At 42.7% G+C, this 16,763-nt stretch overlaps 2 protein-coding genes across 4 annotated transcripts; both read right to left on the reverse strand.

Moving 5' to 3' along the window:
• Positions 1-19: 19 nt before the first annotated feature.
• On the reverse strand, positions 20-7,728 carry tmf1 (TATA element modulatory factor 1). The gene is given in 18 exon segments (XM_084705012.1): positions 20-980; positions 1,165-1,290; positions 1,444-1,596; positions 1,707-1,829; positions 1,947-2,039; positions 2,123-2,192; positions 2,364-2,556; positions 2,673-2,829; positions 2,996-3,088; positions 3,211-3,367; positions 3,517-3,683; positions 4,245-4,387; positions 4,469-4,574; positions 4,665-4,791; positions 5,124-5,227; positions 5,426-6,093; positions 6,096-6,809; positions 6,914-7,728. Coding segments are annotated over 18 exon segments (3,471 nt in total). The 5' UTR covers positions 7,050-7,728; the 3' UTR covers positions 20-839.
• A 68-nt stretch (positions 7,729-7,796) lies between these two features.
• Positions 7,797-13,073, reverse strand: uba3 (ubiquitin-like modifier activating enzyme 3). Of its 3 annotated transcripts, XM_084705014.1 has the most exons (18): positions 12,956-13,004; positions 12,792-12,830; positions 11,866-11,986; positions 11,645-11,725; positions 11,438-11,520; positions 11,255-11,335; positions 11,093-11,136; positions 10,945-11,009; positions 10,680-10,835; positions 10,454-10,556; positions 10,239-10,352; positions 9,953-10,006; positions 9,759-9,795; positions 9,567-9,648; positions 9,365-9,465; positions 9,178-9,241; positions 8,808-8,862; positions 7,797-8,238 (listed from the first exon to the last, which is right to left on the reverse strand). In XM_084705014.1, the coding sequence occupies exons 1-18, from the start codon at positions 12,973-12,975 to the stop codon at positions 8,150-8,152; spliced, it is 1,389 nt and encodes a 462-aa protein (XP_084561140.1). In that variant the 5' UTR covers positions 12,976-13,004; the 3' UTR covers positions 7,797-8,149. The 3 variants fall into 3 exon arrangements, with proteins under 3 accessions (XP_084561140.1, XP_084561141.1, XP_084561142.1); XM_084705015.1 differs by lacking the exon at positions 12,792-12,830 and having other exon boundaries at positions 12,956-13,073; XM_084705016.1 differs by lacking the exon at positions 12,956-13,004 and having other exon boundaries at positions 12,754-12,811.
• Positions 13,074-16,763: the final 3,690 nt, after the last annotated feature.

Here is a 16,763-nt window from a genome sequence, read left to right on the forward strand (position 1 = left end):
TTGTTTAGCCATGTCGAAGTCACCATCCCACTAAATGTTTATTTACATATCTGTACAGAGCAAAATCTTCAGAACGTTCAGCAGAAGCATCAGACAATTTCTCCACATGATTCACGACCTGATTTCTGATCAACATACATACGTTTAAGCAAGTGTTTTTGACAGATTTAACAGTCTCAGGTTACATTTAGGCCTAGCCACAAATGAAGAGATTACAATTTAGTGCAATCACCTGCCTATTTTCCAAAATATATTATATTTCAGATGAACAGAAAATTTAATTGACAGGAAAATGCTTCTCTTAATAAAATAAAGTCCAGTAGCAGTGATCCCACTGTCCTTCACAGTGTAAAATGCATTATCTACTTCCTTTTCATCCATACAAACCTTTGTTGTCTATTTCCTAGACCAATAAATACTCTGCATGATCATGTCATTGTCCTTATGAAAGATCTAGAGCCATCAGAATGACATACTGACAATCAATATGCCTTGTAAAGAAGAAACTGATAAACTGTCAATATAACTTGATAGTCCAATTTGCTTTCAGCCATTCAATCCTAAAAAGCAATTAGTTGTACTGAGTATTTCCATATCCATTTTCTTGAATGTACCTGTATATGTTTTGATGTTGATTGGCTACCCATGTACCATCCATCCATTACTCCTTATTTAATAGTTAGACTTTCTGATATTTAAATTTGAAACAAAAATAATCAGATGGAATTTCTTAAAACTACACTATTGAGAAATCACAATCAAACTATCAGTAAAATGTCAATTCTTATTTGACAGTATCTGTCCATGAGTTGTTGTCCTGGCAGTGAGGAGCGGTCAGTCTATTTCTGGTTCTTCAGCAGTTCGTCGATCTGGGTTTTGTACATGTTCTTCACGTCTTCCAGGTCTAGCTTCAATTCGTCAGCCTCCTCTGCTTTCTCCCCGTACATTTGAAGGATAGTGTTGTGCCTCTGCTCCAGGTCCTGACACACACACACACACACAAACAGTGACTACTTCTCTGTGTCTGTTAAGAATACCTGGATTCTTGTAGAAAAACATTGTAAAAACAACTGAATCTTCCACCCTCCTCTCCCCCATAACAACTCAAATTATCCCATCGTCTATTTTACTAAGTTGTTTAATTTAATTGGATCCTCTGCTCACCTTTAGTTGAACTTTCAGCTTGGGGATCTCCTTCACCGAGTCCTCTAATTCATCGTTCTGATTGGTTAGTCGCACTATCTCCTCTGCCATGACAGAACGACTCCTCTCCAGACTAGAGATCTCCAGCTGGGCAGAAAAAAGGAAAGAGAAATAAAGTGTAGTTTAGAATTGTAATAAAAAATAATAATAATAAATAAAAAAAAGATACATGAAATACATCCACGGTAAACATCAAATATTAATGCTACAACTATGTTGTGTTCATCTGGATCCAGCTACCTGCAGATGCGCGATTTCTCCCTCTCGAAGTTTGAGCTGTGACTGGAGGTTCTCAATGACACTCGAGCCTCCACTTAGCCGAGCTGCCTCGTACAGGTTGGTCCCGCTTATAGACATGGACATGCTCCCCATTGAGTGATCCAGAGGGTCATCCTAACAAACATGAGCCACTGAAATGTTATTATCACTGAAACAAATGACATCGCTTGGTCAAATGGTAGGTGGGCTAGGACTGGGAGCTGAGTTCTGTCAGGGTAGAGTACCAGGGAGAGGAAGGAGTTGTGAAGGCCAGTGTGCTCCATCCCACTGACAGAGTTGGAGCGGGACAGGGAAGGTGTGGAGGAGGCTGGGGGCTCCCCTGCAGAGAGGACCATCACCTTCCTCTCCTGGAGGGAAACATCATCTGATATCACCTGACTGTTTCATTCACACGCTACATTGGTTTAGGAATTGTGTTCAATAGCAGGTCAATTGCTTTAAAAAGAACGCCCCCAAAAATCTACCTTTTCTTTGAGGGCCTCTTGTGCTAGGTAGCATTTTTTCTTCTCTTGCTCCACCTTCATTTTCTCCATTTCTAGCTGATTGGTCATTAGCAGCTTGTGGGAGAAGACAGCAGTGTATAAGGAAGTATTCCTACAGACCTGGTGATGTTGAAAGGTCAGGCTGGAACATACTATACCTTTTCCTTCTTGGCCTCTTCCAGGACTCTATTGTGCTGGCCCCTCAGGTTCTCTAGCTCAATATGTTCTCTACAAAAACCAGACAGATTCAAACTATAAAAAGAGATCTACAATTGTTGAGGTCACAGGATATCCCACAGACTGACCTTTTGTCATGGATAGTTAGTCGGTTAACCTCAAGAAATCATAAACAAAAGGCTACAATCAATAATGGTATAATCTTTCAGTAAATCCACGTACCTGCTGCTGTCATCCTCCAGTTTCTCTCTCCTGCCCTTCTCTGCGTCCAGCTGGCAGAGGACACGGCTCTTCTCTTGACGGAGCAAGGAATTCTGGGATTCCAATGAGACCAGCTGGGCCTTGATTGTCTGTAGCTCATCCGTGGCTGCGCGCTCCTTCTCCACTGCAACCGCCAACTGGGCTTGGGCATCCACTGGTCAGAGTTCAAGAACAGACAAGGAGAGACAAGAACAGAACAAACATTGCTGCTTGTTAAGTTGTACAACACAGCCTGTGAAACTTTGTGTCAGTTAAAGGCAGAGTTCTCACCTAGGCGATCTGAGATGTTCTTCTCCAGTTTCTCCCATGATGCAGTCTGCCCCCCCAGGGAAGCCTGCAGGTTCTCAATCTGCCGGAGCAAGGGTCGTGTTGCTGAGGTCACGGTCTGGCTCAACTCCTGGTTCCTGGTTTCAGCTTCTTGTAGTCTCTATGGTGTCAGTCAGAAATCACATCAATACAAGGCAGCACATCAGTCATTCAGCAACTATTATTGTTTTTGATGGTTAATAGCAAAAGCATACACTGAACGGCTTTAAAAACTGATTTGGTCATGAGTGTGTTGGGGAACCAAGTATGTATGGACATGAAGTTACCTGCTGCAGCTCACTGATCTCCTCCCTCAGGTAGTCTTCCTTCCTAGCCTGCTGCTGCTCTGCTCTCTGCAGAGCCAGCCTCAGGTCAGCTACCTGCAGGGCCACACAGGGTTAACGAGAGGGCTGCTCTCAGGACTGGACCTCAATGTATTATGCCCACAGAGCTAGAATTATTATATAGTCAGATGAATCTGATCACAAACAAATGGTCTCACCTGGTTGATGAGGGCCTCCTGCTGCATGCGCGCCTCTTCCTGGGCCTGCTCCAGGGCCAGACTCAAGGCTTCTTTGGCCTGGGTCTCCCTGCTCAAAGCCGCTTCCTGCACCTCACTGGCCTTGGTGGCTTTGGCCTTGTGCAGCTCAGCGAGCTCCCTGCAGTTGGAGAAATACCCCGTCACTACACAAGATCAATCTGCAGAATAGCTACAGTTACAGGTGGAAAAGATCAGTGTTACGGTAACGATTCTGTTTTCATTTCTTCCACAGACACCAGCAAGTTGAGGTGGGGTGTGTTTGATTACTTGTAGGAGTTGTCGAGGGCAACCTGCAGGCTCCTGGTCTTCTCCTGCAGTTCCTCAGAGTCGGTCCGCTGGGAGGTCATCTCCCTTTCCTGGCGTTCCACAACAGCATTCAGCTTCTTGATGCTCTCACGGTGCTGCTTCTCCACCTCCTCCTTTCCATCCAGAACCTACGGCCAAGAAACATTGTTCAAGCCCTCTTATCCACACAAAGGGATACCAAACTGCAGCCTGTGAGGTCCCGTTTACATTTAGTCATTTAGCAGATGCTCTTAACTTGCCTCGGGGGGAACTTGCCTCGGGGGGAATGTCCCTGTACTTACTGTAAGTCGCAGGGACATTTTCCCCGAGGCAAGTAGGGGAAAGTGCCTTGTCCAAAGACACAACGTTATTTTGCACAGCCGGGAATCGAACCAACAACCTTCTGATTAATAGCCCGACTGCCTAACCGCTCAGCCATCTGACCCTCAGGTTCAACTGTGGGGTTAGTATAGGTGTGACTGAGGAATCTGGCAGCTAGGGGGCACTAGACACTAAGAAGAGAGGAAACAATGAAGCTAGAGAAAGCTGGATGGAGCTGCATGTGTTCCCAGTGTTTTTCCTTATTAAATCAACAACACACAATGACATGACCTGTAGAAGACATCCAACAAACCACTCCCCAATCCAATACAACATTTTCACCTAACAGAAAGTGAGGGTAGTAGGCTACAGTGGAAACAGACAGAGACCTGCTGCAGGTGTTTCAGTTCCTCCTCTTGATCCTTGAGCTTCTTGTTCTGATTGGTGATTTTCGCTTCAATCTCCTTCTCCTTCACACGCAGCTTCTTTATGATGTTACAGTGCTGCAGCTGCTGCTTGGACAGCTTCTCACCTAAGAGAAAAGTAAGGAGACGTCGGCAACCTGGCGTATGGCTGACACCTATGACAGATTTCATCCTCCTGTATAACTCACCCTCCTCAAGAAGTCCTCTGATCTGGTCCTCCTTCTCACGAATGATCTCCATGGTTTCATTGGAGTTCAGTCTGGTGGACAGCTCCTCTCTCATGTTCTTTATCTCCTACAGAGGAATTCCGAGATAAATGTCAAGAAAAAGCTGAACCGATTGAACCGGAAATTACAGGTGTGTGCTTGTAGGCTTGGGTGTTACCTTCTTAGCAATGTCCCTCTCCTTGCAGGCCAGCTGGGCCTTCCTCTCTGCGTCTGCAATGCGCTGGGTAAACTCATCCTTTAGAGACTGGACTGAGGAGCTCTCGTCCTTCAAGCTGACCACCTCACTGCCGCAGCCATCAGTCACAAACATCACACACAATAAACAAAGTTATATGGCTTCACAATCCTTCCAATAGAATTGTTGTAGTTTCAATCAAACAATGAATATTGGAAACTTCTGAAACGTTGGAATGCGTTCAGTCAATGCCTGGGAGTGAACAGAGAACTTGTCCACGATTGTACGATGTGCAACACCTGCGTTTTTGTTTGACAGAGAGTGAGGCAAATATTTGCAATGGCATGACAGGTTTAAAGCCGTTTATCATAGACACCTTTATGGAATGGTGCTTTCTGCCTGTCAATGTCATATATGAGGTATCGTGACTCTCAAACTCACTCTTTAAGGTTGTCACACTCCTCCTCCAGTCTTGCTTTGTCTTTACTGGCTGCCAAGAGCTGAGACTCTCTTTTTTCCAAACGGCTTGACAGCTCATCAATCACCTGCAGAGGACATGACTTTAAATCACACGCATAAGAAATGTGGTAGGCAACCTTGTCTAGGGAGGGAACAGCAACCATCAGCAAAGACTTGTGCTTCTCAAAGACAGATTAAGTTTGTAAAGTAAATAAAGCTTTGCTGTGCCAAATTAATGAAGTCTGGTGTTACAAGTTAAGCAGAAAAAGTCTAAGTTTGTCTACCTTTTGAAGCTCCAGAATCTGACAGGTTGAAACACTTCGCTTCTGCTCTGTGATTGGTGGAATAAAATCCTCTGGGGGAGCAGACAAAGATATATCCGCCTCCGAGTCTTCCTGTTCCTGTTCAGTCAGCTCCTCGGGCTGCTCACTGTTCACAGGTGTGGCACTGCGTCCGCTCTCCTCCATCTCATCCACTGACTGCTCCTTCATCATCTCCAAGAGCTCCTCCTCTTCTTCTTTCTCCTCTTCCTTCTTCTCCTCTTTGTCTTCCTGGTTTCGCAGTGCTGCTGCTGGCAGAACAGGTGTGGGAGTGGACCCAGAAGTGACAGATGCCAGGGTCCTGCTTCCAGGGATATCGTCATCGGAGTTGACCTCGCTGACGCTCCGGCTGTCGAGAGACTGCATGCTGAACGAGTCGATGCGCTCAAAGGCATCAGAGGACGAGCCAGAGCTCTCAGTCAGCTTGGTGTAGTCCTCCAGACGAGGGAACTCTCCACAGGCAGAGGCCGAGAGCAGCTGGAAGGAGCCCTGCATCAAGTGGAGGCCTGCCTTGGCCTCTGCAGTCTCCTGCCTTGAGCTGGCCGAGCTCTCACTCAGCACACTCTCGTGGTCCAAAACCTCAATGTCACTGGTGGTGGAAGTGCCAGAAGAAAAGGCACTGACTGGGGGGAAGGGGTATCACTTTGCCTGTCCTCTGCTTTGGGGTCTTTGGGATTTAAAAGAATCTCCTTAGGGGGTGTAAGTAGAGAGGGGGTTGGGGAGGGGTTATTGGGTTCAGAAGAAACACCAGACGATTCAGGGTAGTCAATGACGTCATCGGCAGGGGGAGGGTCTGAAGGGTTCAGTAACTGCTCTGCTGGTGAATCTTCAGAGACGGTAGCTGTGACATCCGCATCTAACAAGCTCTCTTCTACCATGACTGTCTGACTGTCCGAGTCATCCAGACAATCGTCTTGAGCTGGCATTGGAGGGTCTGGGTGAATAGGGGCGGTATCTGCAGCAGGCCCTGACTTTATAGGCTCAGATTGGACTTCCTTGCACTCACCAGGCTCGCAGTTCTCTTGACTGTCAGGCTCTGTCAGCCCTGGCTGGTGAGGGTCCCCTTCAGCTTTGACCCCTTCATCTGTGCCGTTCTCTTCATCTTCCTGTGGCCGTCTGTGGGACTTGGCAGGTGGCACAGACACCACATGAGTGCTCTTGCTGCCCTGTAGCTCCCCTGGGGGCAAAAAGGCACTGAAGAAGTTCTCAGTCTCATCCACAACTGTACGAGTGACAGGGGTGGTGATTGCCTCAGACGACACGGGAGGGGTAGTTGTGTTCTCCTCTGCAGGGGGGTCCCACTCAGTCATCCCCCATCCTCCACTTAATGGAGTCTTTACAGGTAAATCTAACAACAAAACAAGGACAAGACAGAGCACCATATTATCACATTTCCCTTAGGCTAATATTATATTGCATGCTGTATTGCAACAAACAAAATCTCCGACTTACCGTCATAAGGCATTACTACAGTGTCAGCCCATTGGTCCTCTTCTTTGATATCCAGGACTCTGTCAATGGACTTCTGAGCTGTTGTTAATGCTTGTTTGGCAAAACTTGATAGGTGGGAAGCGTTGAACCAACTCATTCTTGCTCTTCTTCTGTTTTGGTCCGAGCTAACTTAGCACACTTTGCTAATAATACTGTTGGCTTGTACTGGTAGCTAGCTAGCTAGTAAAGCAGACCACCTTTTTGACCAGACATATCACACATGTTAACGACAATCTGGTTATGTAAAGAGATAGACACAATTGCATCCAGAAAAGCCAATGTAGTCACCAAGCTGGTCCACAAGCTAGTTTGTTATAAAATCGAGTCTGGTTTGCTTGCTAGCTAGATAGCTAGCTAACGCGCTAGCTTCTCCGCAGTCCTTTGCTTGGCTTGGATGGCGAAGCAGCAATCACCATAACAATCGTGAACAAATTTAGCTGGCTAGCTTGCTACATTCACACGTCAGTGCCAAATAAATAGATATAGAAAATCCATACATCGCAGGTCAATTCCGTGCCTTAGTCGAGGCATGACTGTTTTCTTCCTTGGTGTTGAAGCTTGCCAAGTTGCAATGTTTTGGTTACTGTACGCTTGCCATCTAGCTAGCCTAGCACTTCCTTTCCACGTAGCACCATGACGTAATTATCCGAGCTGATGAACTAGCCAGCAGTGAGCCAGTCAAGTCTCATGACCTACTTTGATAGTGTCATCATGAATATGCCACGGATCTTCGCAAAGTATGTTCTTAATCCAGAATACTGTGTATTAGCCACAGAACAGTACAATAAAATATCTGATAAACGATCCAACACACACTCCACAAAGACACACCCCCAAGGCAGTGTCAGTGTATAGGAAAACATTTATTTCCTGTTTACATTGCACCTCTTTCGTTTCTGGAGTACCAGAGTAATTGCAGGTCAAATAAAAACACTAACAAAATAAATAAAAACAGAAGTAGAGTATCACCATTTTAAATGAACCACCTATTTTTCACCATGTAACGGCGGTTGTGAGTTTACAGTGCATGTTACACATACTGTAAATATCCTTAACAGTAAAAGAGCATCACCAAAACATGTCATTGGAAACATTGCAATCAGATATGGGCGCACAAATCAATAAGAGAAATGGACACATTCCTATTTACATAATTGTACTTAAATACACCTTTATAACTGTTATAAAGAATATGTCCTATGAAGTGAAACTGATTTTGAAGATTAAGGTCTGGGGAGTGGTGACATCAGCTACAGCCAGCTCCTGTCCATCTGTAAGACCAAGTTCTAAAAAACACAAGTATACATTAATAAAATCATTGGATAAATGAGAGCAGAAGAGTTCGCAACTCTAACTAGCTAAAATAAACAAGGGCAAAACCAGTTTAGAAGGATGGCCACTTATTCCCAGAATGAAAACGAAGGCAATAGTACTTTACAGTACAGTAATACATAGCAAGACCTGTAGGAACAATATTGTAGGAAAATAGTCATTGCTATTTAAGAGTTAGTGGTATAGGTTGTTACAAAAGTATAAGAAGCCACAATATGGAAGGTGTTGGTAAAGGGGGAGTTGAATATTGTGTATTAAACAAGATCATTAATAATATCCACTTACCACTGGAAAGCCCAACTTCTCACCAAAGTCTCACTTGCGTAATAACTTACTAAAGATCAACTATAATGAAGTACTATGTAACGACAATGTTGGTACTATAGGTATTGCTATGTACTTACATTTGTAGTTTATGTAGCCTTGATGTAAAGTGTTGCAGAATACTTCAGTGCCAAAAGTATCCCACAGTACTATACTGCATGCATGTTTAGTTTGAATAAATATAGTTCAATAATCTCACCTTTCAGCGTTTTAGACAGATTTGGACGTGTCCTCTGTTCAATTGAAGCAATACTCTGTAAAAGAAAAATAAATCTTCATAAGGCTATCAGATAAAAAGGTCTGACAACTAGGACTGATGTGTTGGGCTAGAACGCTTACGGAAACATTTCAAGGTAGAAACATAAAAAATATGGAAGTAATGTGGGAGTCAGATGGCTGAGCGGTTAGGGAATCATAATATTAATCAAAAGAGTTGCCAAATTACGTTGTGTACTTGGGGGCAAGGCACTTCACTCTACTTGCCTCGGGGGAATGTCCCTGTACTTACTGTAAGTCGCTCTGGATAAGAGTGTCTGCTAAATGACTAAAATGTTAATGTGGGTAATCACCTGTAAGTACAATGTTTTGTTTTTTCCGTCCACTGTTGCTGTGATAGCAGGCGATTTCATTTGTCTGAAAAAAGTCATGATTTTACACATTACAACAAAATACAAGATACACTTTAATTTAATTACAGAGCCGGTGTAAAGAGCACAAAATATGTGGGCTCTGTAGTATCGTGACAGCTGAACCTACAGCGAGGCGTCCTCTGTCAGATAGTCCAGCAGCTGCTGAAGCTTCGCTGTGGGGGGGAAGTGCAGCTTTTGAGGCACCTGGCTGCAGGCTGAACAGTTATCCTGAGGTGGACATCACAAACACAGAACAGCTGGTCTATAACTGAGTAGCTGGTACTGTAGCTACATCACATTCACAATCTGAAAGCAGCAGAAGAACCCACCTTTCTCTCTGCCTCAAACGTATAGGTGTAGAGACCGTCAACGTCATTGAAAACCATATAGTTGTTCAAAGGAATGTAGGCACTGCAAATAATGTAGAAAAGCAGGAGTTCCTCAATCAACATAACATTGACTTTAGACATATTCATGTATGACTGCTTTGGATGACCGTCAGCCAGGGACCAAGAGCTCACCTTGATGCTATTTTGAAAACCTCTGTGGCACAGGCCGCTAAAATGAAAGGAAAAACTAAAAGTTAAAGGAACACAGTATAAATGTACCAACAGTCAATATTATTGACACACTTACAGTGCTGTACCATAGTTAACCACATCCAACAGCCTGTTAAGTTTCAGACAGGCGCAGGGTTGAAAATGTTATGATTTACCAGCAATGACCGCGTTTGTGGATGCCACAGCCGGAATTATCCTCTTTACAACACCTGCATTGAGATATAAAGTAAATATTAACAGGCATACAATGGTTAACATATCACACAAGGGTCTAAAAGAGCATGTACATTGTAAGTACCCTACGTAGAGACTATCTATCAATTTGCAACTATCTGTCCTAAGTATATACTGATTCAAGTGGGAACAAAGGATACTTTTATCATCTCTTTTTCTAGGTCAGATCCCTTTGGAGACTTAAGAACAGGGATAGTGTGTCCTCACCCTGGGTGAGTCTGTAGGTCACTCCTGTGATGCTGAACTCTGCTGCCCTTTCCAAAGACCTCTGGTACACCCACTGGATGTGCTCTGGGTCATCTCCATCCAGACCCACACCGTCTGTGTGTACAAACACACACCATACAAACACACAATAACAACACTCACTGGGATGTTTCTAGAAGTGTGAACATTTTATGGCCACGCAGTTGTATGCTCACCTCCAAAGGGCTTCTCTTTAGGCCAGAGCAGCATGCGGACATACTCAACACAATGTTCTGGTAACCGAGGCATGGAGGCTATCGTACACATGGGGAAGTTGATCTGACAAGAGAAATCAATAGGTTTTAGCATAAGGGGGGGGGGGGGCATACTTCAGCTGGTTGAATGGGTTGAATAGATCATCCGCTTTCATGGTACTTTGTTGAGAAGACAGTGGCTGCAGACCTGTGGAGGGTAGAGCTCCAGGGTGCAGTCGATGCAGGCGGTCATGCCAGGCAGGATCACCCGAGCGTTGCCTTTAAAACCTTCAGTTCCTCCATCGATCAGAGGGATGATGGAGCTAGGGTCGAGAACTCCATCGTCATAGACCAGCATAGAAAGCTAGGAAATGATGAACAGCTACAGTCAACCAGGCATACAATCATTCAAATTCAAGCAGTCAAGTTCTTCTTAACTGTTTAAATACAGAATGGATTTGAGGGATATGTACCAGCATGCCATTCATCCACCTTCTGGCAATGATGGAGTCCAGTCCACAAACTATAATGTGGAATTCTGAGGAAAGGATAGGGAAGGGACCAAATTAATTTTAAAATGTTCAGTATTTGGTGAAGATCAAAAAGAACTTTGGGGCTTACGTCTGTAAAATGTCTCATCAAAGTCTTGAATTTTCTTGAAATGTCTAAACAAGGATCAAGGATTCTTTCATTGAGTGGTTGCTGGATAATAACAAATAAAAAATGCCCCAAAAAATGTTTAATGATAAATCCCACAGCATATCATTCTTGTATATAGGATACGGGACTACACTGCATCCTGGAATACGACTGTTGATGAAATCAGCTGCAACATCTGCTTTAGGCTGTCCAACGTCTTTAGGTCTATGGGAATAAACAAAAGTAAAAAGTAAAAAAACTGCCATATTGACTTATATAACATTTATAGAAACTGAGAAAGGAACTCAGTCTTAAGGACGTTTGGACCTGAAGAGAAACTGTCTGTTGAGGTTTGACACGTCAATGGTATCCATGTCTATAACGTGTATGTTACGAAATGCAGACAGAGCCTGGTACAAAGGAAAAGAAAAAGACAATTAGTTGAATTATACCTCAAATAAGACTACAAACTACATAGGCCATATCATTTTAGAGGTAAAATCTAGTCTAATGAAATGGACGTTAGAGTCATACCAGATCCTTAAGAAGCTCACATCCAAGGCCACCTGCACCGATCACAAGAATTTTGCAGGTATCCAATATAAACTGAAGAGTCTGTGAGGGATGTGCAAGGGATCAGTGAAGAACACATGGGAAATAAAAACAATTGTCAGTATCAGCATGCAACTATGTTCAAATCCAACACCTGCAGTACAGGTGTAGTACCTGTACTATACCTAAGATGCCCACTTTACCTCTGTGCTAGCTTCAAAATCTGGATGGGTGAAAGGTCCCGATCTCTCCAGAAACTTCTTGATGTGATTCCATCGGCCCTCCCATTCACCCCGGTCTCCACTGCCACCATCCACCACCATCCTGTAAACATCACAAAAGTTCAGCTGAATTGGATAAATAGAGATTAAGGTTGAGTCAATCTCCTTAAAAATTGCATAACTCCTAAAGTCATAAAGTTAATTCCACAACAAAGCATGCAAATGACGTACGGCATATCTGAAGGTTAATGTGCAGCACAATACATATATGCAAATACTTGCTTTTGAGCTGATTTAAACTTAAGTGTGAACTTGACATTGTGTTGTTTCAATATACAGAGGGGGGGGGCTAGCTAGCTAACCAATTGTTTTCAGACAAAATGATGGTGAACAGAATAGTCGTGATGCTAAAGTAAAGGCGACTGTGTAAGCTTGACAAGCTCGAGTAGTGGTGTCAGCAGAATAAGCTCAATTAACTTCGCTAGCTAACCTGCCCACAGGAATAGATGGTGTCCAAAGGATCATAGCCAAAAAACGTCACTGCCATTTTTTTGGTGAGGACAGGACAATGTATAATTGTTTCATTATTAAAAATCACTGTAGGCTTGTTTAACTAGCCAGTTAGCTGTGACCATACAGCTCATCTGCCAAGTTAGTTAGGTACAGTAGCTATCTTAACTAGTTAGTTCATTGACGTATCCAAACTTGTTTAGCTCAGCTGCCTATGCTGTGTAGTCAAGAAGACTACAACCCTACGTGACTCCTAAAGCCCATAAACAAATCCTTAGATGGAATCACGTTTATAACTAGCTGACAGTCTAGCCCTTGACTGTGCAGCAGTGTGCATTGCACGCTAGCTAGTATGCTAACCTCAAACCTACTGCCAGTTCTAGCAAATCATTACTAACTTCTCAGTCAGCTCCACTACTCTCCTTCTTTTCTTCTCCCTAAAAAGAGAGAATAAAAGAAGGTTGATTCATGCGTTGCTTTCATCGGTTAATGAGATTTGAAAGCATCGTTCGGGCAGTTATTTGCTATTTCTTGCTTGTTTCTTCGGCAACTAGCTACTTACGGCTCGTCCGAATCCGCCATATTTTTGTTACTCAAATGCAACCACAATGCACTGCAGGATCGGTGGAAGACCAATCTGAGGACATTGGAAAATCAGTCACTGGGGAAATTAGAAAGCGTCACACACTGGAACACCAGTGGAAGGCAGTATTTGCTTCCAGATACACGCAAGCTTTTTACTGTACGTCCCGTGTAATATACAGGATAAATAGAGCTATTTGTATTTCGTGGTTTCTTCTACACAATAAAAACTATGAAAGCAAATCAGTAACATAATGTCTGGAATTTTAAAAACCATTTAATAATTAATATTTAAATTTACATTTGGGGCCGGAAATTTCATTTTGGGGACGGATAAATTGGGGCCCAGAAAAAATCTGATTGCAACATCCGGGATACCAAGGACGGTTAGTAGGTAAGGCAATCGAGCCTGAATGCAATCGAAGCATCCAACGGGTCCAACTGCAGACCTCTCTCCTCAGGACCTTCTCATCCTGGTGTAGTCATACATGCAGATCAGTCGTGCTTGTATGACTGCACGACTCAGCCTGTGGTCTGAGGAGAGAGACCCGGTCTGAGGCAGGCAATACCTTGGTATCCCATCCCGGATGTTGCAATTAGATTTTTTTAAATTGAATTTTGGGGATCTGAATTTTACTGTTCGAATTTGAGCAACTTGAATTTCTGAAACTTTAATTTTTGGATTTCATTTGTTTATTTGATTTTTAATTGAAACACATTCATCTTAAATAAGTGAATTAAAAACCAACAAATTCGGGTTGTTTTAATTTAAATATTACGTAATCAATACCTTTTAAAATTCAAAACATTATGTCACTGATTTGCTTCCATAAAAAACAACCCTTGAAAGATCACGTTTTGAATAGTTTCATTAACCTGTGCAAGCTAATGTATAACGTGTTAGATACTTTAAACTTAAGTAGTCTATTCGTTATTGTTTTTTTATAATGACACTGATGATTATTACACTGCTCTTTAGAGTTTTGGCCAATAAAATTAGTAATTACCTATAAAACCAGTTAACAATCTTACACGGAGGAGAAAATCTGGAAAAAATCTCCAAAGACTCTTTAGAGGGGACAATTAATCTTAGTTGACTTTATTGGCCTAAATGCAATCTTCAGCATGATCAATTATTCAGGGGTGACTAGTATATATTACTCTTCTCTTTGTGGTTATATTTAGAAACTTTCTCTAAAAATGAAGATTGTTCTCATAGCAAAGTCAAGCAAGTATTAGTGTATATTGTGCTAATACATGGCTGGTGAGAAATTTTAGGAGTTCAAAATGATAATAGCTTTTAAAGTTCCTAATTATAATTTATTTACCAGTCTACGCAACTGCCAACTAGTGTCATCTGATTAACTAGCCAGATTGTTCTCATGAATGTTGGGGGTTCATCTAATGCCAGAATGATTATAATAAAACTTAGATGTGCCTCACTGCATGTTTAGACGCATGCCTACTAGCCCATTCATATAATTAATTAATGAACTCATTAATTGTCCACCCACAACTACATTATGATAATGTATCTCTTGTCCCCTCCTGCTGAGACCAAAGTCAGACTCCACTATGTCGGAACTTACATATATGTACACTGTATTGTGTGTGTGTGTGTGTGTGTGTGCTTGCTTGCATCTGTGTGTACAGAAGCACATGCATCTGAGTATAATTTATAAGAATGAATCTTCATGCAATTCGGACAAAGATTGTGACTTTTTTTATATTAATTAGATTTTTGTTCCAAGTGACAGCCTCTGGAAACTGATGTTTAATAAGCATGGTAACTCAGAGTTGACCTTCATAGCTGACTGGATACCATGACAGCCTCTCTTGTGATTTGGTCTCTCTTCTATTCTCGATTATACAGACCTATCTAAATGTGGCAGATATTTCAGCAACATGACAAATCTTTCTAAAATGTATTAAAAGTTCTACTTGTAAAGCGTATCAAAACCTGTTACTGGGAACTTGGTTTTCAAGTTAACAACAAAATGTCTTTGAACACATCGATATATGTATAAAACAGCAGTAATAGTTCAGCGCTTCAAATCTGTAACATACTTTTTAAACTGTCAAGCAAAACCCATTCCAGTTTCCACCTATGGCCTTATAAACAGATTCCTCCACATCATTTATCAGTTCTCCTGCCTTTAAAAAGGCAGCTTCTGAATGTCACAATGCCTTTGAGGTGGCCGCATCGTCTCTCGTCCATCACTGTGAGGGTAGTTGTATGCATGGAGGACTGTGTGCAGAATGAATCTAGATCACCACTCCATCATCAAGGGCTAGTCAGTTGGATCAAACGGTCTTAGATGGAGAACCTTGGTGGAGAGGCAGGTGACCTTGTGTTAGTTTTACTGCTTCTCTCATATCTTTCTTGGAAAAATATTATGCTAGGGTCTGTGTAGCTGAGATTAATTGGTAAACTCTCTCCTCCTCAGTATAAGTACTGTCGACCCGTATCAGGGAAAAGCTAGTTTTTCGGGCGTGAAGCTGGTTAGTAGTCATGCTTGCAAGCCGGAGGTTCAGAGTTCGAAGCCCAGTGTGGGTAAAGCTCAGGTTTAAGTGAATCCAAAAAGTAGCAGGACTACCCCTGATACACCTGCAACTTATTAAACAACCAAACTAGTCCAAGAAACATATGGAATGTTGTCCAGGAGACTCTCTCTACTTGAACCACTGTGTCATAGACTACAGTTAATTGAGAAGTGGCCTACGTGCACTCTCCAGTAGTGTTGATAGTGATAATGATGAGGTGTCATTCTTGTCTCCTATGGAGGTTACTGAGCGATGCTGTCAGTGGAAGGAGAAGGGCTCGGCACACCCAGAGTGCTTCACAGTCACCAGAGTGATGGATCACTCCTCTGCCTCAGTGGGCTGATTAAGGCCCATGTGATTTATCTATACTGCTCACAACATCATTACACTATCGCCATAAAACTGGGTTGTCCTGTTGCTAATGTGTGTGTGTGTGTGTGTTTGACTGAATGTATGTTGTGCATAAAACATTTGCATTATATTGTGAAAGATTTAAAACCTGACTCTCGTCAAGTATGTCTGAATAAATTAACAAGGGAACATACTACCCCAATTTATTTTATTAAAGCAGGAAACGTCCCCTGTTGCACATTAGACACTTATTAAATTATTGAATATGATGGATGTGTTTACTTCATAAGATGAAATTGCCTGGTGTGTTCATTGTAACTCTAAAGTCCAGCAAATATTTCTCACGTGCTGTATAAAGACATTTTGTTTTTGATGGTTCAAGTCCGTTAGCTCCTGTTTGTCTCCATGCCAACAGTTTGACGTAGTGTAAAGTAGCCAAACCCAAAAGGGGTCAGACATGAATACGTTGCAAGTATAAACATGAATGCAGTCTTAAAAGTGATCATTTGATGGCCATGAACAGTCATGTGTTCCACTTGAAACTTGTTGCTTCGCTCCCTGAAAGGCATCTCATTGTTTATGTGATAACCCTCAGTTCACAAAATTGATGGTGGAGTCTCCAGGAAGAGATAAAGGGAGAGCTTATTCTAAATCAGTCTTTAAGACCAGAACCGGAGAGTGGACAATATAATACATAATCCTGGTGTGAGGGGTGGGGCGTCATTGCTGGTTTGCACTTTCTACTTCCTGTTTCTGATGGGCAGGGCCCCACATGCAGTTTGTGCTAGGCACTTCCTGCCTGGAGGGGCGGAGGGCTCACAGTGACCTTGCCTCACATGTTTTTTCCCGCTGTTTAGTCCCCAAGAGCTTTTGTAAGATTGAAAGGAGGTCCC

Source organism: Hypomesus nipponensis, chromosome 9 (assembly GCF_054491055.1).
Source record: "Hypomesus nipponensis isolate SF chromosome 9, ASM5449105v1, whole genome shotgun sequence".
In the NCBI taxonomy this organism is placed as follows: domain Eukaryota; kingdom Metazoa; phylum Chordata; class Actinopteri; order Osmeriformes; family Osmeridae; genus Hypomesus; species Hypomesus nipponensis.